At 47.2% G+C, this 23,152-nt stretch overlaps 1 protein-coding gene across 1 annotated transcript; it reads right to left on the bottom strand.

Annotated features, from left to right (window-relative positions):
- Positions 1–806: 806 nt before the first annotated feature.
- Positions 807–22,240, bottom strand: YTHDF2 (YTH N6-methyladenosine RNA binding protein F2). The gene is made up of 5 exons (XM_063418839.1): positions 21,976–22,240; positions 21,565–21,589; positions 21,182–21,261; positions 15,657–17,222; positions 807–1,754 (listed from the first exon to the last, which is right to left on the bottom strand). The coding sequence occupies exons 1-5, from the start codon at positions 22,000–22,002 to the stop codon at positions 1,731–1,733; spliced, it is 1,722 nt and encodes a 573-aa protein (XP_063274909.1). The 5' UTR covers positions 22,003–22,240; the 3' UTR covers positions 807–1,730.
- Positions 22,241–23,152: the final 912 nt, after the last annotated feature.

The following is a 23,152-nucleotide window of genomic DNA, read 5'->3' as shown; positions in this document are numbered from 1 at the left end:
TGCAAACACACTCTCCAAACTTCCAAGCATTTTTGGGCTGTAACCTCCCTTTTCTGGGAGGGCCCCACCTTATAAACTACTGACCTTCTCCCTCCACTGGATCTTTACTGTCCCAGAGACATTGGGCTGCCCCAAATTGGACCATCTCTGCATCACCTCCCATCTAGGGCTCCCTCATAGCCTCTTCCCCAGTGCAAAGGAAGGGGAAGGGCGGCCAGTAAGGGTTTATTCCATCACACACCTAAGTTCCTTCAGCAAGTCTGCTGGCACTTGAGGGCCCTGACACTGGCCATGCCCCCAGGACACCTGATGTTGTTTCCAGAGCAGCACTTGTCACACTGGTGAGGTGGTCAGCTCCTGGAGGAATGGGCTGCTGGGACAGAGGTGGAGTCCACCAAAAATGAGCAGCAGAGTCCATGATGAGAAAAGAGGGGGAGGGTTTTTTGTTATTTTTTTGACAATGAATGGTTTTCCCAGTGGAAGATGATTTGGGTTGTGAGGTACCTGCATTTCCCACACCTGGAAGGAGCTAGATCATCCCCAACTTACCCACGACATGGGAAGGAACCCTGGGAGCAAGGGCAGGTGGGCACTGCCCCTCACACCTGGAGCGAGGCCACACAAGAGAACCACAACAATCGCAAAGGGCTTGCAACAGCCCCGGGATTGAACTGGGGATGCCAGATGAGAGCACCCTAGTTCAAACCCAAGGAGAAGTCACCTCTCTACTCCTTCTTTTCAGGTATTTTTCCAATAATTGGAATCCAAGGAGCTGACAGCACAGGGAAGGGAGTAGGAGACAACAGTGATGCTCAACAGGATCTTACATTTATTATTGAGAAGTGATTAATGGTGAAAAAAAAGGCAACGCCCATTCCTCACTGGCTTAACAAGAAACTGAAACATAGTCACTACACATTTTACAGTATTTCTTCCTTGGTTTGTTTTGGGCTTTTTATTGTCCAAAATTAATCTTCCTGTAAACAAGAAAGTTTTTACCACTGTTCTTAGCTTTCAAAAAATCAAATTCATCCAGACCTAATCTTTAAATCCATATAATGCACGAGAACAGAATATTTCTTAGGACTCCTAGTACTTGACTTCTGAGTGACAAAGGGTCAGAGAAAAATGAACCACCTTAAAGACATAACCTCATGGATAATTTTCTGTTCAATTCTTCTTGGGCCAAAATCAAGACTTCCTCATAGAATTCCTCCTCTTCCAGCCCAGCAAAAAAAAGAAAAACAAAGTCACTCCACTTTGCGTGGTGGATGTTACGATTCAGTGTTCCAAGTGCAAATGTCAAAACCAGGGAAGGAGGCGCAAGAGGGTGGAAGGAGGGGGAACAGTGGGATTTAAAAATTAGAGGGAAAAAAAAGGCATACACCACTTATGGACTTGAAATCCAAAAACCATAGTAAAAAGACAAAAAACAAAACATATGCTCTGAAATCACAACCAAAGCCAAAAGAAAGGGGACAGGTTTTACCTCTACTCTACCTAGAAGGGATTTTTTTGCTGTTGTTCTTGGTTTTTTTAGTCCTATGTCTTGTGATATTCCAATACTTTTTTTTTTTTTTAACTGGAAGTTTGTAAAAGTCTTTTTGAAGTCTAAGGAATTAAGAAAAAAAAAAGTCCTAATTCTCTCTGGGATAGTCTTGCTCCTTTCTCTCTCTGAAAGACACCTGGGATGCAATCTCTGCTGCAATCTGTGGTAGAGGAATGGCCCTTTACTTGACACGCCCTTGGCGTTCCTGCAAAAGAAATAACGGAGATCATATTAGCTGAGAGCAGTTTTATTCACCACTGTTATACATCAGCATTCAAGATATGGCCCTCCCAAGGAGCCTGTCCCATAGAAAGCAAAGCCAGGAAAAGAGCAATGTTCTTGTTAAAGGAAGTGCTGCTACTGCCTCCAGTTATTGCAGAGATGTGACATTGCTGAGGTCAAACAGCTCCTCATTCTCCCTTTTTTTTTCTCCTCATCTCAGGCGATTCACCACCTGCAGAGCTTCATCCAGCTCTGAGGATTCCAGCATCAGAAGGATATGGAGCTGATGGAGCAAGTCCAGAGGAGGCCACGGAAATTTTCTGAGGGCTGGAGCACCACTGCTCTGGAGACAGGCTGGGAGAGCTGGGGGTGTTCACCCAGGGAAACCTCTGAGGCTCATTCTGGGGGGGGGGCCCTAAAGGGGCTCCAAGAGAGCGAGAGAGGGACTTTGGACAAGGGCCTGGAGGGACAGCACAAGGGGAATGGCTTCCCACTGCCAGAGGGCAGGGCTAGGTGGGATCTTCTTCCCTGTGAGGGTGAGGAGGCTCTGGCACAAGCTGTCGAGAGAAGCTGTGGCTGCCTCATCCTTCTAAGTGTCCAGGGCCAGGTTGGACAGGGCTTGGAGCAGCCTCGTCTAATGGAAGGTGTGTTTGCATTGGAATGAGATGGTCTTTAAGGTCTCTTCCAACCCAAATCATTCCATGAGTCTATGAAAATACTCCACCTGAACTCCCATGTATGTATCAAAGCAGGCTGGATGGAGCTCAACTGACAGGGAGCACTGACATCAGCCTTGGTCTGCAGGGACTATAAACGAGTCCCAGCACCCAGCAGAAAATCTCCCTGATACTCCTGATACTGCTTGATGGCATCTCACTTGAAAAACAAGAACTTCACAGGAATTTCCCACTAACTGCTGCTATCACCCCTATGCCTTCATCCAGCACTGCAGAAACACCCTGTTCAAACACTTGCACCAGAAGAAAGAGGCAGTGCAGCACCAAATACCCAAAGACATCAAAGACTGCCAACCCCTCTGCTGTTCTCAGCACCCTGTGCCCACCTCTTCTGGGTTCTGCTTGGGTTTAACAGAGAAGCTGTCACAGAAGCAGGTCCACACTTCCCTAAAGGGTTATGAGGTGTTTGAAGTGTCATTCCCAGATAAGACAAAACCTCAGAAATGAAACCTGTCAGCAGCCAGAGGGCTCTGAGCTGATGCTCCTTCCTGGCTCTGCCTCTTCCATGAGGACAGGCAGGTCTGAGAAGTCTGGGCATGACACACACTCCACATGGCTGCTGTGGAGTGAGTCCATCACCACCTAGCCAGTCTGAGAGGTGCCAAGTCCATCCCACTCTCACAGCAAAGCCATACATGCAGCAGGTACCCACAGGCACAGCAGGTTTTCCCTTTTCACTCAGACAGGAAATGCTGTCAGGGCTCTGAACCTGGTGCTCTGGGTCAGCTCAGGATGTTTCCCTGCATGTCAGCTGCTGTGCCTGGAGTTATATCCCCTGAAATAAGGACAGCAACAGAGCCCCCTGCCTGCTTCCCATGGTCCCACGCTAACCTGGTGATGGGAGGCACCTTCCCATCTTGGCAGCTCAACACAACCTCTGCCACAAGCACACAGGCTGCTACAGGAAACACCATCCTTTGCTACTGCTGAATCCAGGGAGAGCCCATCCCCAAACAGCTTCAATCCTGGGACAACAGGTGCAGCCATGTATCCTTAGAAATCTTCCCAAAAAGGGAGGCCTGGCCTCCACTCAGAACAACTCCACTGGCTTTGGGCTCTCAGCCACATACCCAAGGAGGCTTCACCTCCAATTCCTCTGCAGGATGCAAAGCAAGGCCAGCGAGATCCTCTGCTGTCTTCTCAGGACAGGTATCAGACCAAGGCACATGTTCTCATCAAGAATAGTTACCCAACATAAGTCCATTTAATTCCCCTCTTTTCCTGTAACTCTGCCCAAGTCTATTGCAGGTGCTTTCACTGCCAAAAAAATCACTGCACCACAGCAAAATCAAACTGCTAGGGTGGGAAGCAGAACCAGGCCTGAACATGGAGCACAACAAGCACTGCAGGGAGAGCCACAAATCCAAAGGAAGGTGCCAAGCCCTGTTCCTGGCTCAGCAGCCAGCATGTTATGTTACACAGGGACAGATGACAATGTCACGCATCCCTCTGGGAAGCAGCTGCAACTGCCTGAGCTAACTGCCACCACTTCTCAAATGGAGACATGGGATAAGCTGGGTGCCATGTTCAATCATCTCCTGTGCATCTCCAGGGCCAGTGGCCAAAGGACCTGCTGCACAGATCACCCTGTTAGGTGAGCAGCTGGACCCCAATCAATCACCTCTTCCCACAGAGAAGGTAATGCTGCTCCCGAGGCCTGCATGCAGCTAGTAAGGAGCCAACCCCAGGGAAAATCCCCCATTAAATACCAATGTGTCAGAACAGAGGCTAGAGCAGATGTTCCCCGTGTTGCCAAGCTAGAGAGGGGACCAAAGTGAGTATCTTCACTTCAGACCGGCTGTAAACTAGGACTGGGGAAGGGAGTCCCCAAGAGGTTCCCATTCCTCTTCAAGCAAGGGGCTACCTGGAAGGAGTAAGTCAGAGGAGGATGGAGGAAAGGTGGCTGGATTTAGAAGGAGGTGGATCCCTGATCCAAAACCACGGAATCCAACTGGTTTGGGTTGGAAGAGAGCTGAAATCTCATCTTGCCATGGGCAGGCACACTTTTTACTAGACCCGGTTCTTCCAGGCCCTGTCCAACCTGACCTTGAATGATTCCAGGGGCAAGCCAGTTTCTCTGGGCACCCTGTGCCAGAGTCTCACCACCCTCCCAAGGAATAATCCTGTCCTAATATCCCATCTCACCCTGCCTTCTGGCAGTGGGAAGTCATTCCCTGTGTCCTGTCCCTCCATCCCTTGTCCAAAGTCCTTCTACAGCTCTCTTGGAGCCCCTTTAGACATTAGAAGAGTCTCTGAGGTCCCCCTGGAGCCTTTTCTTCTCCAGGTGAACATCCCCAACTCTCCCAGTCTGGCTCCAGCCCTTGGAGCATCTCTGTGGCCTCCTCTGCTGCCTCCAGCAGCTGCACATCCTTGTGATGCTGGAATCCACAGAGCTGGATGCAGCACTGCATGCACTCATCTGAGTGGAGCAGAGGGATCCAAGACATCTTGCTCCTTGGGGTGTTACACCAAGCATTCAACCACCAGCCACATCTACTAGAACAACAGCAAGGTTCAACTATGTTGCAAACACAGGCTGTGGAATAGTGTAAATCACAGCGCACCACGCTATGCAACAGCCTTGGAAGGCAGAGCAGCATCTTGCACACACACGCTGGGCTTTGCTCTGGGATACAGTCCTTGAGGAGCAAAGGGATTCCATCAGGAAGTGTTTTATACCCTTTGGCTGCACTTTCATTGTACTTGGGTTGCATCATATTGAACCATATGGGAGAAGCAAGAAAGACACCTGCTCAGATTCATTCCCATCCATCAAACCCCTCAGGAATAGGAAGGGCAAGAGCAGCATGGAAAGGCTGATATGTACCATGGCTCAAATCCTGTGCTGACACCAAGCTCACACAGAGCAAGTATGCAAACAGAAGCCCTCTCTGATGATACCACTCAAAGCAACTGTCACTGTCCTGTCACTGCTGTCCCCACAGGCTACAGCCATGTCACAAACCAGGTCCTGATAACAATAACTGTTATCAGGAGATCACCTGTTATATACTCACACTGCAGAAGAGCCAACAACAAAAGGTTCAAGTGTTTGTACCTGACCAGATGACAATGAGAGACAACACTGCCCGTTTGTTCAGAGGCTCTTACCTTGATTGACAAGGTTCAGCATCAACACTCCCTGCAAAGGTAAGGATTTTATTGCCACACCACGGATAGGGAAATAGCAGACTAAGCCAAAGGAGGTCCTGGAAAAGAAGCTAGGGCACAGCTCCCAGCTGTGCAGCACACAAACCCTAGTTTGTTGGGACCTGCCTCAGCTGCAGCAAAGCCCAAAGTCCTTGGGCAGGCCACCCTAGATACAGTTTCAGTTTAGCCTGAGAAGGCCCTCCAAGCAAAAGGCATCGCTTGCCCAGTGTCTCCCCAAAGAGGAAAAGTAGGAGATTCCTTCATTGGAGCATTGGAGCTCCCAGTATCATTCCCCAAAAGGCTGAGACATCCAATCAGAAAATCTAAGTTGGACCCACAAGGATCAAGTCCAGCTCCTGCCCCTGCACAGGATACCCAAACAATCCCACCCTGTATCAGAATGTTGTCCAAATGCTCCCAGAGCTCTGGTGGCCTTGGGGCTCATGACCATTCCCTGGAGAGCCTGAAATCAAACCCTGCCCTTGGTACAGACACACACATACTCTACTGATCAAGCACCTCAGCCTGTGGTGTTGCACTTTGTTGTTTGATGCAATCCCAGCCAAGCAACCCAGTGAGATTTCCATGTGCCTGTGTTTCCAAGGCAGACATCTCAGATCACTGCCTTAGAAATCAGGAGTTACTGCAGCCATTGGCCCTCCCAGCAGGATCTGCTAAAGAGACACAGCACAAATGATGGATAATGCATCACTTGCATATTATATTCCACAAGCAGTCTCGAGTCCTGGTATTTACAAACCAAACATGACTTTTCCTGTTGTCAGCATTAAAAAGCCATCAGGGTTACAAAAAATGCTACAACCTAGTCTGGAAAAGGGGATAAAAAATCAGGTCGTGATATGGTTATAGCCTGGTACCTTCCTCCTACCTCCCATTCACTTAATGGGGCTCAGCACCAAGGAAGACAGGAGATAAATGGAAGTGATTCTTTGTCGTAGCAGGACAGGCCTTTTCTTCTAAACATCAAAATCTAACAGAGCAAACCCGAATATCCACAGAACTCTAAACAAGGTAAACTCCCATCACTGAACAAGCAGGAGCCAAGAAGAAACACATGTCCTTGGGCACCTAATTTCCATGTCAGAGCAACCAGCCTGGAACAAGAAGGGCACGAAGACAGCTAAGGCTTTTCCTCAACAGGAGGGTTTACACAAGGTGGGCCAAGCTACTGGATATCCTCAGGAACACTGCTGTTACTCAGAAACTTTCCAGGCACCTTTTGAAACTGATGCAATCAATTGCAAAGAACAAACCTCCTCTTGCTTAAACATCACATTTAATTGCCTGAACAAAACAGTCTAATTCCCATAAACATTTATAATTACTCTCACATAGGGACTCTTGTCCCACAGGGCAGGAAACAGAATGGTGAAAAGCTGAGAACATGCATGAATATTTGAGCAAAGGAGACAGAGCAAGCTGGGAGGATTCCCAGTGGCATTCCATGGGAGGACAACTGGGCTCACAACACAGCCTAGAACTGGACAGGCTGACTTAGGAGAACAAGCAAAATAACACAAGTCCTTTCCAATCATTAGGAAGAAAGAAAATTCTCCTGGTCTTCAACAACCAGGGAGTTTGTTATTGTTCCCTATCACGACAAGGGAAATGCACCTCATTGTTTTGGTTACCTTAAGACATCACTCAGGCAAGAAGTCTTACCATGAGTGCGACAAACTCTTTAGAAAAGGAAGGAACTCCCCTTTCATGTTCTTTAATGTTTCAAAATCTTCACTGCTATAGAGTTAAAGTCTTGGCAGTGCCCTCAGTCACACCATGCAGGTATAATGCTAAGGACTGAAAACCCACAGAGCTTCAGTAGAATTTCTGGCTACGTACATTCATAAAACTTCTAGAAAGAAGAATGCGTAATAGTGACCAAGTTTACCGATGATATTAAGCTATTCAGGGTAAAAAACCAGCAGCTATGTAGACGACTTTGTGAGAAAAAGCTGATGAACTTCACAGGACACTTGGTCTACCTGGCTGAGAAAAATTAAACTATGCATGTGCATAAAATCCCTACCCGAATTGCAAGATTACAGGTTCTTAATCATCAGAAACACGATTTGTAAGTCCAGGAAATTGCCTACCCTGAAGAAAAAAAAATATCACCCTAAACAAAACATGCCACTGTGCTGTTATAGAAACTCAGACAGGATCTACTCTGAGAAGAGTGTAGCTCTGCTCCTCTCCACCTCCACAGGCACAGAGCAGAACTGGAAAAGGGTCAAATAAAAACAGCGATGAGCAAGGGACAGAAGCATTTCCATCTGCAGAATCACTGTGCTCTAACTCTCCAGCCTGGAAGACAGATGACTGGAAAGAAAGAGTAGGCACAGAGAGACAGTGAAATAATTGCTCGTAACCTTTTCTCACACAAGGGGGAATCATGAGGCAGACTCAAAGCAAACTAAAAGGACACATTTCCCCACACAACATAGTTTAGCTAAAGAACTGGAGATCCTGTGGACATTCAAGGAGTGCACTAAGATCTTGAACAGAAAAATAATGAACTGCTATATAAATTCCAAAGCCACATATTGTTTGAGGGAAGGAACACATTCAGAGATGGATATGTGCCTGCACTGTCCTCACAGGTGTTTGCTGTCAACTGTGTTATTGCCAGCTGCAAATAGGATTTTCTAACTGGAAACAGAGAGCATGGATACCCAAGCAATGTCTCTCTGTGCCCAGCAGACATGCAACTCCTGCAGCCACATGAGACACACTGACAAAGACTTTGATCTGACCCACTGCAGCTATCCTGGTATTTGAGGCTTAAACACCACCTCCATCCCAAATAAGACAGAAGAGACACTTCATGCTGCAAGAAAAACACACCACAATTCTGTATTATGAGAGGACAAGAGGAAATCTATTTGCCTGCTTCTGTCAGCCATGAAGAGCTGAATTTACAAGCTCAAGTTAAAGAGACAATACTTCCTATAGCATGTCCTGTCATTTTACAGCCACTTGAAAGGGAACACAAAGTCACATTCACTGGAACAGAGTTTTGTACTTCATCTTTTTTTTTTCCTCCTCTAAGTGTACCAAGAACACAGCTCTGCAATCAGCTGAATTCCTAATCAGGCTGCAACAGCCAAAAGGCTGATGATAGGGCTTCTTGATTTCCCTTATTTTGAGATAACGATGGGAAATTCTCTGAAGGTATTTTACAGATGGTACCACAAATAACACAGCTGAGATGGAGAGAGCAGAGCTTTCCTCCACTGTGCACAGATACAGAGAAGGAAGCTGTAGACTATGGTTTCCTTTTCCCCCAAGATTAGAAACAAAATGCAAGAGTTTTAGGTTGATTTTATCTAAGTCTTAGAAACTGGGATTACATTACAATAGCTCTGCAGTTAACCACACAAAAAAGCAGCTCGGCACTGTGCTTTTCAGAAAAAAATATAAAGAACCAGAAATTTCCAAGTTCTTGCACAAACCCCAAATGGCTCATTATTAACTGCTCCAACACACTGTTATATGACTTGTATGTCTATTAAAAAGGCTCATACTGGGCACTAGTCACTGGAAGGAGCTACAAACAACTCTCTATCTGGGTCATCAGTTTGGATAATGACCATCCTTGTTTAACAGGGATTTCCCTAGGAACTGCTGTGGTAGAGCAGGGTGCTGGCACTGTTCTGGCTGCCAAGCCTCCAATGGTTTGCACCACTAAGGAATTAGTTATTAACTCACAAAGCCGTAAGACAGCACAATTACTACCAGGTACAAACCAGAACATGCAGGAAAATGAGAGGACTGATTGCGGTGAGAATGACTACACAGCACAAAACAAGAAGCTTCATGAACCTGAGACATAAAAGAAGAAAGCAGCTTCCTTCAGGCAAAAAGCTGGTGCAGAATTACAGCTTCAGTAAGGACAAGGAAGAAACACTGTGCATGGAGCTGTTCTTGATGGACTGCCCACAGATCAGTGAGCTTTAACTGATTTTTTGGGATGCTAACCGTTTTTCAGCAATGTCTTATGGCTCACTGTACTTCTGCACTAGGGAACTATCCAGGGAAACGAACCAGACAGTGCCCTGAGGGTTTCACTGAATGAAACAGCCAGCAAAGAGTTTTTCTTGGAAGACAAGTACTTTTTCTGAGGAAGCAGCTGTTAATAAAATAACCTGAAACGCACCTGTGTCAGTAGCTTGGTGCCAGCAAGTTATCCAGAACTCTTGGAGGAAAAAATAAGAGGAAAAAACCCAAAGCAACCCCCACTGCTTACACCTTACACACTCCTGTCTTCATTCCAAGCCCTCACAGTGTTTCTAGGGAATTTGTCAGCCATAAACATACAGTGTACCACAGAATCACAGACTGGTTTGGTTTGGAAGAGACTTGAAAGCCCACCCCTTTCCACTCCCTGCCATGGACAGAGACACCTTCCATAGACCAAGTCCTGTCCAGTCTGGCCTTGGAGACTTGCAGGGAATCCAGGGGCAGCCACAGCTTGTCTGGGCAACCCCTGCTAGGACCTCAACACCCTTACAGAAATTAATTTCTCCCTAATATCTAATCTAAATCTACTCCACTTCAGTTTAAGGTCATTCTCCCATTTTAATTCATCTGCTAAAGAGGAAAAATGCTGTTGTTTTTTTTTTTAATTTTAAGACACTCATTTGAAGTAATTAATATGTTCATAATCAATTCAATTAACATATTTATAAGAACAATTAGTTCAGGGTATTCTGCAGCTCAGAGCTGAAATCATCCAGCCGAGATAACCCGGAGTGAGGGAACACAAAGCTTTGCCCACACTGAGAGGGCAAGAAGTACCTTGGGCACAAGTTCACAAGAACAGGGTGTGGAATAAACTCCCTCTGGCTCGAGGTCACACCTCTAAGAGGTGTGAAACTCCATTGCAGATGGCCTGTACTCTCCGGCTGGCCCAACACCAATGCCAGTCCTTGAATGCTAGAATGCCCTGAGTTGGAAAGGACCTTATAAATCTTCTAGTTCCAACCTTCTGCCATGGACAGGGATAAAACTATTGAAAAAATTTAAACAGTACATCTCAACAGGAACTTAAACCAATGTCAAGTCAACTTTTAATACTATTTTGTAATATTAACAAACATTACATTAAAATATTATTTTAAAGACTTCTAACATAATACTAATAGTGAGAGACAGGACTGCAAGGCAACTGCAAGTGGCTTGCTCTTCCACTGCTTTGATTCCACTTCAGCTGAAGTGAAAAGGCTCCCAGCTGCTCCCATTTTAGGGATGAGGAAACACAGCTCCTTGTCGCACAGTAGAAAACATGGATCAGAGCATCAGATTTAAGTCTTCCCTCCAGTTTTCTCCTGTCTTTAGACACAGCTAGAACACAGGCAAAAATCTGTGAGTGTTAAAGGCTGGCTTAAAAATATCATAAGCACAAAGTATTCCTTACAAACAGCCAGTGCCAAACCACTGGTATAAGCAGGATTATTTTTTTCCTCCATTCCTGGGCAAATATACAAGCATGGACACAGACCTACAGGATTTAAACAGCCTGGAAATAAACTGAAACCATGTGCATTGCTGAACAGCACAGCAGAAATTCTGTCTTGGTGCATCAATCAATTAATTTCACTATGGCCAGGATTTGGAGCAGAAAACAGCAAATGGCCCTGGGATCGCTGAATGAAAGGAACTGTGTGAGTGGAAGGAGTGTTCCCTTGCTGCCACAGAGAATAGTTGGCTTTGTCTGGATATAGAATATCCAGGAATTGGATTTTCTTGTCAGAAATACTGTCCTGTGGAATACGGTAAAGCCAAAGCAAATGCAGCACTCTCCAGGACAACTCTAACAGCAGGAGGAAAAAGTGTTGGTCCATCCTACAGGGAATATTCTCTCTCCTCCCCTCTGCGATTACAAAATGGGAAGAAAAAAAGAGCTTTGTAAAATCCATCAGAAAGCATTCCTGTATTCCAGTGACTGCGAAACAGTCTGTCCATTTCAAATAGGCTCATACAATACCCCTCAGTTTTCCTTTAAATCACGTATTACAAGGAGGCAGTGACACTTGCGTGCACTATTAATACTCCTTTAACCAGCAGACAGCATCAGCTGAGGCACAAAGCAGCACAATTCCAGAAATAACAGATCCAATCTGGCCAATACCACCTTTGTGCTTTGAGGCTGATCCTCAGCATGACAAACCCCACCAAAGCCCTCCCCATCCTGCACAGCTCAGACCGACTCAACACTCAAAGATCCCAGCTGCAAACCTGACCACTAAGCACTTTACACAGGACTGCTTTTCATGAGATAGCCTTCCTAAAATTCCTGGAACGTGTGAGTAGCCAAATATTTCAAGCCTGGGCAGCCAAAAAGAACCAAAATAAATTTCCCTTACAGATTCCACTGACATTGTTTCCACAAAACACAAGCTGTACACCTTTCACACCAAGCAGATTATTATGGGATGATCTACATCATGGTCACTGTAGCATTCCTAGAAATCCAAGTGCATGACCATGGGGCAGAGATTGGTGGTGTTGTTTTGGTTGTTTACAGCAAAGATAAAATAATTTTTACATGGAAGAAGTCAGTGACAAGCTCTCCAATAAAAACAGCTGGTCTGGGTTTCAAGACTGCTCTGGGCAGGATTGCACTGCAAGTCAGCTCCACCACTTTGGGTGAGGAGAATATTCAAATATTTTTAAAAACTCCATCAGTAGAGCAAAACAACACAAAAGGAATGGGGATTAGCTTTAGAGGAACAGGACGGGCCCAGGCAACAGGAAAGGAAAAAAAAAGATTATTTCAGTGTTTTTAACACTGAACTAACTACCCCCTCCCTTCACTGGACAATGGAAACAGCATAAACACTATGTATTTTTCATGTAATTTCTTGGACCTGCTTTAGGGGATTCTGAAGAAATTACTAACATTGAGAAGTATAAAAGATTATTCAAGAGTTCCCAGACTTTCACAAGAGATCATCCATCTGCTCAGGCAGCAAGCAGATATCAAACTGCAAATGAGACTAAGATTTGGGCAAGTTGAAGCTGAGTGAAACAATTTCAGCTTGGGAGAAGCTCGAAACAAGCCAAACCTTGAAACATTAAACTTCATGGAACACAACTGTAGACCATCAACATCTCACACTGTGAGAGAGATAAAAGAGCTGGGAACAATGGGATTTCCTCAGTGCAAAGCAGCACCAAAAGCAGGCAGGGAGCTGTTGCCATAGCAGCGTTTTAACTTTCCAGTGCTTCAACTCTGGGTCCTTTTTTTTTTTTTTTTTTTTTAATTCAGGTGATTACTTGAGATGCTTCAAGCAGACAGAGCATGGTTTGGGCTTTTTGGCACCTCAAGTCCCATGGTAAGAATTACTCAAAGAAAAAAGAAAACCCTCCTTCAGCAAAAACAACTGCTCCTCAATGAAGCCATGAAAGAGAAGTTACAGAAACGTTAACCACATTCCAGGCTGTGTCAGTGAGTGACGGAGGAGGTCAAACTGTTGCTGTAAGGCTCAGTCATGTCCTCTGTGCTGGATGTTACAGGGGCTCAGAGCATGAGACACCGGGGTGAGTAAATAGCAAAGAGTAAACACCAACTGTGTTTACACAACTCCCTTCTCCTCTGTGAATTCCAAAGACCTATGACTAAGTTCCTTTGCAGAGAAAGAGCGCTTTCCTAATCAGCTGCTGCTGCATCCACTAGAATATGGTTCAGAAAGGCAGCGCTGGAGCTCAGACTATTGCTGCTGCTTTCCACTCTCCATACCAGCAAGTCTCAAGAAGCAAGCAAGGGGAGGAGACTTCAGAATGCAATCGGGAAGATGAATAAAGATGGTTTACAGCTTTGAGAAAGCGACTAAGTCTCATTTCTAGTAGACTCCTGATTTTCAGACTTTACACAGCAAACACAGCAGCTTTCCAGAAGAAGAGCCCATTACTCTGTCTGCTTTTCCCAAAGCCTTCTCCTCTCTTTTCCTCCTCCTTCTGCTTACCTGTACTTAGTATTTACTCTTTTCATTCATCCATCCCCTGTCCCTAAGGAGCATTTTCCCCCTTCATCTGCATTCTCCCATTGTGCCAAAGCCTGGCTCTCAGACAACACTAACTGTTGCTCCTTGAAGTTAGGTCTAGGCTATCACAGAATCCCATAATGATTTAGGTTGGAAAGAACTTTACAAATGATCCTGCTCTACACCATGCCATGGGCAGGCACACCTTCCACCAGACAAAGTTGCTCCAAGCCCCATCCAGCCTGGCCTTGAACACTTCCATGGATGGGGCAGCCATAGCTTCTCTGGGCCAACCTGTGCCAGAGCCTCACCACCCTCACAGGGAAGATAAAAGCTGGGTAACAAGTGAAACAATTCTAGGAGGTGAAATCACACAAAACAATCAGGTCCTCACAAAAAACCCCAGTTTACACCTTCACACCTTGCCATTTATTATTCCTCCCTTACAGATTTTCTCCAAGCACTGCAAGTGACCACCTTTGTGCTTAAGTGTTTTTATTTATATGATCCTCCATGTAAAATATATATTAAAAATTTAAAACTGCATTCACTGTCACAGTGAGCAGCTGCAGCTCCTGATTCTGTTCTTGAAGTCTTGGGTGAAAAATTCCCCATTGCTCAAACTAAAGAGATCATGAGGAAATTTGGCAAACTCCCAGATAGCTGTGCTAATGCTAATTTTTTAATTATTTTGATCAAATGTAGGCCAGACCCACACTGAGGGGAAGGGCAGCCCCAGATGACCTTATTTACAGCTGAACCCAAGTAAGATTCAAAGCTCACTGGTTCCTGAATTTGGGGCAGGATTTTCAATTAATGCATCGTTAAGGAGTACATGATGACAGGAGGATTTGAGAGCAGCTGTAAGGCAAGTTGTGAGCTCAGCTCGAGTGCCACGCTAGTGGCAGTGCTGTGCAGGCAACAGCCCACCACGACTCCAAACAGAGCAACGAAGAACACAATGACCGTCCGCAGGACAAGCAGTCATGGACTTCAATCACAGTGAGGGAGATTTAGGTTGGGAATTAGACAAAGCCTCCTTATAGGAAGGATAATTAAGGAGAGGGATAGATCGCCTGGAGAGAGACAGGAACTGCTGTTCCTGGAGATTTTACAAGATGGAGACATCTGTCATGCTGACCCCACTGTGGCCAGGGGGTGACTAGCAGCCGTTCTAAGACGCAGCTCTGGTTTCTAACAACTTCCTAAATGTTCTGATGGTCTCCAGCTTCAAACTGCTCTGATCCAGGAGCTGATAATGGCACAGAAATATATTTTGTTTACATCACAGCACTCGGCAAAGGTTTAGGGCCTAGGCAAGGCTCCTCACCCTACTCTGCCAAGTGCTGGCACCCATTTCATAGAATCATGGAATGGTTTAGATTGGAAAGGATGTTAAAGATCATCTAATTCTAACTCCCTGCCATGGGCAGGGACACCTTCCCTAGACCAGGCAGCTCCAAGCCCCCTCCAACCCGGCCTTGGACACTTCCAGGGATGGGGCAGCCACAGCTTCTTTTAGGCAATCTGTGCCAGGGCCTAACCACCCTCACAGGGAACAATTTTCTCCTAATATCCAATTGAAACCTATTCTCTCAATTTAAAGCCATTCCCCCTTTTCCTGTCTCTCCAGGCCCTTGTACACAGTCTCTCTCCATCTTCCCTGTGGGCTCCTGTCAGGCACTAGAAGGCCGCAATTAGGTCACCACAAAGCCTTCTCTTCTCCTGGCTGAACAATCCCAGTTCTCTCAGCCTTTCCACATAGGAGAGGTGCTCCATCCCTCTATTCACCTTGGTGGTTTCTCTGCACATATTCCCCTGCAAAGAGGGGCTACTATTTTGGTGTGGGTTCCAGGTACGAGGAGGCAGATTGCCAAAAAGCAGGCTAATGTCCACAAGTCCCCCCTGCACACCCCAGAGTTTGTCCAGTGCATGGCAGCCCTCACCACCTCTTGTCTCGTAGAACTCAGACATGACACAAAAATATGTTACCTTTTTAACATTTTCCTCCTCCTCTTGGCGTTTCTCATAGTGTGAGAAGTCATCAAAGATGGAGGTGGTGTGCTTGTAGGTGGCAATGATTTTCAACACCTGCTTAGCCTTTTCCAGAGGCACCTCCTGAGTGTCCCTGGAGTTGGTCACTGGTTTATTCTCGTTGTTCTCTAGGCGGATGTGTCGCAGCTGGCTGTTGGGAACGTCCTTCACAAAAATCCACCTGACATCAAAACGTCCCTTCCATTTGTCCTGGGACCACACACCTGCACAGGTGTTATAGTCCACAGCAGATTTCATTTCTGCTACACCGCAGAAGTGACCACTACCGTTGACACTGAACAGTAAGTACACAGGGCCCTTCCCATTCATGGAGCGATAGGCTGCATCCAGTCTCTTGTTGCCATGCTCCGTACTGCACCAGATGTTGTATTTAATGGAACGGTGGATATCGTCCTCAGAGTAACTCTTAATGATGAAAACCCGCCCATGCTTTGGGTTCCAGTCAAAATCCTTGGGGTTGTAGTTGTTGACAGATCTCAGCTTCTCCAAGACTGGGTGCGGCTCTGAAGGAGAACCAGAACTGGCCTGAGCCTGTCCCACTCCATTACCATCCACTCCATTCTGACTGAAGCCATTGCCACGATTCCGAGGGGCGACCCAGCGGGCAGGCTGCGCTGGTGGCACAGGCAGCGGGGCTGGCGGTGGCAGCACCTGTGGCTGCTGCCCACCCGGAGCCTGGGTCACCGGTGGGCTACTGTTGATCTGCTGGCCCATGGGCTGCGGAGACGCCTGCGCTGGCTGTTGCGCAAGATTCTGGACCAAGGCCTGTGATGAGGCTTTTGCCACTGGCCCTTTGTTATCCCAAGTTCCGATATCCATGTTATGTTTTATGGGAGGTGGTGGAAGAGTTGACCCTGCAATGCCATTCTTGGTCTTCAGCTTGGGCTGCTGCTTGGCGGGTTTGCTGGCAATGTCAGCCCATGAGGTCGGCTTTGCTGGTGCAATTGTTGCCGGAGGCAAACTGTTCGATGTCACAATATTACTGGTGATAGATCCACTCCCCACAGCTGAGCCTACGACTTTGGGGACACTGCTCGCCATGTCTGTGCTGCCCAGTTTGAGGGCTGCCATGCCCTGGTCGATGGTGTTCATGCCAGGAGCCTTGTTCAGAGTCTCGTTGGCAAAGGCCGACTGCCCATCGATCATGGCCCCTCCCAGTGAGCTGGGAGCGTAGGCGTAGTTGCTGCTGTAGCCAGAGCTTTGAGTGGACTGTCCCTGAGAACTGTTATTCCCCCAAGCCGAAAAGTCAATCCCACTTGGAAAGAAGTTAAAGCCGTGCTGCCCAAGGAATGGAGTGCTGCCAAGGGCCCCTGGCTGCCCAAACATGGCGTCAGGGAGGAAGTGAGGCTCCCCGTTGCTCAGCTGTCCATACGAGGTTAGGTAGGGCATGGGGGGGTCTCCCCCTGTGGACCAGGCAGCTTCACCTAAGGAGTAGGAGAATCCAATGGAGGGACTGAAGTAGCTTGGTAAGTAGGAATCAGACATTGCAGTGTATGCATTATTCTGAAAGAAAACCACAAAAACATAAGCACTAAATTGTTAGAAGGAGTTGAACCAATTTCAAGGGACCAGGAATAAAGGCAGCTTAGATTTCCCATGCCCCTCCCCCTGTCCCTTCTTTAGGGCTGGGCAGATAAACAGGCCCAGCCTTGAACACCTCCTTTGTTACAAGGGCTCTAAAATCTGTTCCACTGCCAGAAAGGTTAAAGACAAAGGCTAAGAAAGGTTAAAGACAAAGCTTCCCATGCCAGGAGGGGAGTGTTTGGTATTCTTGACATACGGTGTGGGACTGGACACAGAGAAACCCCAGAGCTCCTGCTCAGGCTTTAAAATCCAGTATCTTGTATCCAAATATCATCTTCTGCTAGTAGCTACTTCCAACAAGGGTTTTTCCTGCCTATGTAATATATTTAACCCCTATAAGGGTGTTCCAGGGAGGATTTGAGGAAAAAATGCAGAGAGAAGGGGAATAAAAAAGAAAAAGATCCTGTGGAAACACACTGAAAATCATGGATGTCCCTGATTGCTTTCCTTAAACTTACTAGCCATGAAAACAGCTTTAATCTATAATTTAAAGTTCCACACTTCACAACATTCCAAGAAATTGCAAACAAACAGGGATTTAACGCCTATTCCTCAAAGGACAGACTTCTCCAGTGCTGTGGGCACACACTGAAAATTACCTGAAAAAGGGAAGTAATCAGTAGAAGCCTTTTACAGCACAGTGACAGTACCAGCACAAGCAGGTTTCAATCTCAGAGAGAAAAAAAAAAAAAAAAAAGGCTCCATGCCTTGATCGCCCTTTTAACATCCAAGCAGCCTTTAGGTTATAAAAAACAAATGCCTAATTTGACAATTAGGGAAGTGTCAGACACCCGCAAGATGTATTTACATGAAAAACATCTGTCATTTCCCATTCAAACCCAGGTCCCCTCCAGGGAGTGGCTTCAGTCCTGCTAATGGACACTATCCTGAGTAATCTGAACCTGTGAGCAGCAGCCTCATGCTGCCCAGCCCCTAACACACCAGCCCAGTGCAGACGAAATCAAAGGTATGTTCAGTTACCAGCTAAAAGCTTGGCTTGCAGCAGGCTCTGCTCCATTCTTCATTGAATCATGTATTCATGTGCCAAGCACAGCTCCCAAAGGACTTTACGCCACACTGAAATCCAGGGAGTCTCTCAAGATGGCTCTGGCACCCTCCAGAAATATTGGTTTGCACTCTACCTTCTGCTTCCAGGAGAGCAACAGGTTTGGGGCTAACCAAGCCCCCTCTTTACAGAAATTAATAGAAATTATTTAACACCATGTATTCAGAGACAAGATTTCTGTGGTACTGTCTGAAAACTCAGAGATGCTCTCTTCAACCTTTGTTTTAACGAAGGTCTCCCAAAAGCAAATCGGTAAAAAAACTCACTCTCATCCAGGGTTTTACTAACTGATCAATCCTGCTAAACCCAGGACTCAGTATATCCAAAAGCATCAACACTGACTTGTAACAAATGAAACTTAAGACTTCCTATTACTATTTTGAGCCAGCAAAGTCACTTCATAAGTTAGTGACCTCAATGATAAGAGTAATATTTTTTTCTCCTGAACTCAGCTTTAAAGAAACAGAAACATACTGGCCCATCCCTAAACCCAAGGCAGAGCATTTTCTCTCCATAGGAACACTCGAAACACATCACTATCAGATAAAAATCTTTCCTCTTGTCACCTCACAATATTTTCCCACTTGTCAGTTATGTTCAACTTTAGATACCTAACACAGGGTGTATTAAGCTATGACCTGTGGAGTACTAAGCAGCTATATACAGGTAGTAAGGAGGGAGCAGAGCAGTTCAAGAGTTGAACACAGGCAGCTTAGAGCAGATTTGGAACACAGTCACTGCTGTTCTCCACCTGAACGTCTCCAACACTGCTTTATTATCAAACACAGCACCTCGTTCTGCTCCCCTACCCTCACAAAACTGATACATTCACTGATTACCATGCAAATAAAACTCCACCAACTTTTCATTCTCTCCATGACTAAGCCTCTTTGCACAGTTATTTCCTCAAATACACTGTTCCTCTTGACCTCAGACCAGAACAGGGTTGTGAGTGAGCTTTGCTGTTGAGCTCTTGGATTTTAAAGGGTTGAAAAATCATTTACTGTGTATCTGAGCTTTAAAATACACAGTAACCTCGTAGGAACTGACACGTAACAGTGATATCTGAAAGGGCAGGTGGGGAATAAGGAGCAGGGAAACTTTACAACATGGTTACTTCGGAAATGTGGGGAGAGCTCAGGAAGCAATTCCAAAACTCATTTAGTTCAATTATTCAGAGCAGACTCTCTAACTCCCTGTCTCCCCTCCAGCAAAGAGGTATCTTTGATATCTGTGTATTTTTGCCTCCCTCCAGACCAAGCTCTGGAGGTTTTGGACTCCATTTTATAGAATATATACCAGCAATCCAGCACAACAAGGAACTGAGAGTTACTCAAAGGTTCTACTCCAAGTTAACTTGGTAGTTTCACCTTCCTCTGGCGTGGTTTCTGCATCCTGGGGCACATCCAATCATTTTCTTATTTTTAAAATGGATTTTTACCAGCCTGAGACACACCGAAAGAAGTTAAAGATCCAGAAATACTTCATCAAAGCATGCAATATAGAATAAAATACTGTGTCACTTCAAAATTATAGTAACCCTCATTGCCTTTAGGAAACTTAAATAGAACTACAGTTTGTAGGAAATACATCCATATTCCAAAGGAAGCTGGGAATTAGGGATGTTGATAGCTGAGACAGAAAAAACAGCATTAAATGACAGCTGCTAGGAAAGTATCTGCTTTTATTCAAGACTTGAGAAAGCAATAATGTTCTCTCACTCTACGAAGGCTGAATTTAGGCTTGTAACTTTTCAGGAAGCTAAATGTAGTGAGTTGTCTGGATGGACAGGCTGAATTTTGAAGCTTATGACCAGCTGACAGACAAAGAATACTTATCCTCAGATCTTTAGCACAAACTAGGAAAATACTTATTGAAAATTTAACTGAGACAGAAACCTGTTCCTGTGTTTCAATAAAACATGCATTACGTTTACATGAAAAAAATAATGTACTGACTAGTAAAAATATACAAAAATACAGCAAGGGGAAACCAGAACTGCTTACGTTTGCTGATCACAACTGGAAAGAGAAGCTAAGAGAATAAACTGACCACTCCAGTGCTATTATAGATATCTATGGTACTCACTTGTACATCTAATCAGCTGAACTCCATCTGTTCTGTGTCACTCCCCTGCAGCTCATTAAGGAAAACAAACACCAGTTAACAGTGGTGTTACTCTAAGAGAAAGTGAAGAGGAAAAGTAGCTGCAAGTTTGACTTCCAGGATCTGGTCACAAAACTCCAAAACTCTCTGGCTCAACTTGTAACCAAAGTTCTCAGAAAGTCTCAACACTTGTATCACATGTGGGCTCTGGGTTTGGGGTTTTTTTGAGAAACACAAAGAAATCCCCCTGACAGGCATCATCAGTTGACTTGGTGCAGAAGTAAGAAAGTTGATCTGATCCTCCAAAAGTGCAGCAGCCTCATGTGGAGCAACTTCACAACACAACTCAGCACACCTCTCTGGTGTAAAGAACCAGAGACCAACACAGGCCCAACACTAAAACTAAAAGAGCAGAAAAGGTGACTTTGAGACAGTCACATTAAAAAAAGAAAAGCTGGACACCAACTCTAGAAAGTTCTCACAGCCTCAAAAAGTTGCTAAAACTTTCTTACCTTACTCACCACAAACTAAGAGCAGTTGATGCTTTCTACCATCAGAAATGCAGGTGTAGGATAAGATACAAATTAAGGCAGCAGGCAAACATCAAAAGGCAATCAGTAGAAATGGGGAACATACTAGGAGGACAAACTCCCCTCCCTTGGAGAAGCAGGAAACCTTGGTGCTCCTGCCTGCAGCAGATACTCACCGGGCGGGCCTGGGGACTCAGGTAGGGCTCAAAGTCATCATCATTCAACCCATCCTTCTGGTGCACAGAGCCGTTTTGCACTGAGAAGACATGTGCAGCGTTAAAAACCTATGCAATGAGCTTCCATTGTGAGCTTAAAGTATTTCAAGCCAAACCCTGGAATATAACGAACTACTGCCAATTCTAACACACCACACTCAGCCCACGGCACACAGACACTTCCACACTACATAGACATAACATGCAAACTATCCCTAAACCAGCAGCGAGGCCTGGTGGCAGGGTTTATTTCCCTCCCGGCGGGTTTTAGGGAGACCCTCCCTCTCCCGGCGGCAGGATCCTCTGGCTCCCAGCCGGGCCCGCCCGGCCCCCCCGGATCTCACCTTTGTTGCCTTGGCCCTTGGGTCTCTGGCACGAGAGCGGCGACGTAGGGAGAGAAAGAGGGAGAGTGGTGAGTCAGAGGGACAGACCCGACTCGGGTGGAGACACAGACCCGGCCCGGGGTGAGGGGAGGACAGAGGCGGCGTGGGTAAAACAGACCCGTCGCGGCGGAGGAAGCCAAGGCCCGGCAGGAGCAGACCCGGCCCGGGACGGGGAGAGATTCGGACCGGCGGGGTCGAGCTGTGCGGGGACAGGCCCGGCCCGGCCGCATCACAATGGAGCGCGGCCGTGCAACGGGAGAGGAGTGAGGCCGTAGTCGCCCCCTGGCCCGGCCCGGGGCGCAACCCCTGTCAGGCCCAGAGCCACGGCCTCACCCGGCAGGGCCGTCCCGATATCGGCGGGGAGACTCCTACCTGTTCCAGGAGGCTGCTAGCCGACATGGCTCCGCGGCGGGGCGGGGCCGGGCGGGAGGCGGCGGCGCTTTGTCCGGGCCCGGCGGGCTCGGGGTGGCCCTGGCGGGCTCGAGGCGGCCGCCGGCGGAGCGGGGCGGGGGGACGCTCTATCCCTCCATCCCCACCCCACCCCCCCCGGCCGCGCGTCTCTATGGCCCAGGCCCGCCGCCTCGCGCTCCCCCCGCCCGGTCACGCGGCACCGCGCGCGCCCAGGCACAATGGCGGGAAATGGTGGGGGCGCAGTGCATGCCGGGACGGCGGAGGACCGCAGCAGGAGGGAGCAGCGCCTCCGTTCGGCTGGAAGTGGGAGACCGCTTAAATGGCCAGGCGGCCCCGCCGAGGCTTTAAGACAAAAAATGGCAAATTCGGGTTCCGGCTGCGTGCTGAGCCCAACTTCGTCCTGTCGCGCTGCGACATTTTAGCTTCCCCCGTCCCCAGTCCAGCACTCCAGGGTGCGGAGGACCCAGGGGACATCGCAGTCCTATAGGACCCTCACCCAGGTGAAGGGGGCTACCTGAATGTTGGGTGGGCGTATAGAGAGTAGGGAGCCCAGATTCACCCCCCCTTCCCGGCCAAGAGACGGGAACAGCTCCAGGCGGGACCTCATAAGATCGGCTGTATGCCTGGATTGAGGAAGGGAGTCGCCAAAAGGTCCCCATTCCCCTTCAATCCAAGGGCTACCTGCAAGGAGCAAGCCAGAAAAGAATGGAGGGAAGGTGGCTGGATATGGAAGGAGGTGGATCCCTGATCCAAAACCACAGAATCCCAGAGTGGTTTGGGTTGGAAGAGACCTGAAAGCTCATCTTTTTTGCCCAGCTTCCCTGGGCAACCTGTGCCAGGGCCTCCCCACCCTCACAGGGAAGAATTCTTTCCCACAACTCCATCTAGCCCTGCCCTCTGGCAGTGGGAAGCCATTCCTCCTTGTCCAAATTTCCTCTCCAGCGCTCTTGGATCCCCTTTAGGCATTGGAAGGGCCTCTGAGGTCTCCCTGGAGCCTTCTCTTCTCCAGGCTGAGCATGGGATCTGGCTCCCACAGCTGTTCCCACCTTCACCCCAGACCAGGAAACACTTCCCAGAGGCCAAGCAGCAGCGACTACCCCTAACAAATTTGGGTTCAGGAATCCCTGCCCATCCCCTA

This window comes from Prinia subflava, chromosome 24 (assembly GCF_021018805.1).
Source record: "Prinia subflava isolate CZ2003 ecotype Zambia chromosome 24, Cam_Psub_1.2, whole genome shotgun sequence".
NCBI lineage: Eukaryota > Metazoa > Chordata > Aves > Passeriformes > Cisticolidae > Prinia > Prinia subflava.
The sequence above is the reverse complement of the archived record's forward strand: the minus strand, read 5'-3'. Positions and strand labels throughout refer to the sequence as shown.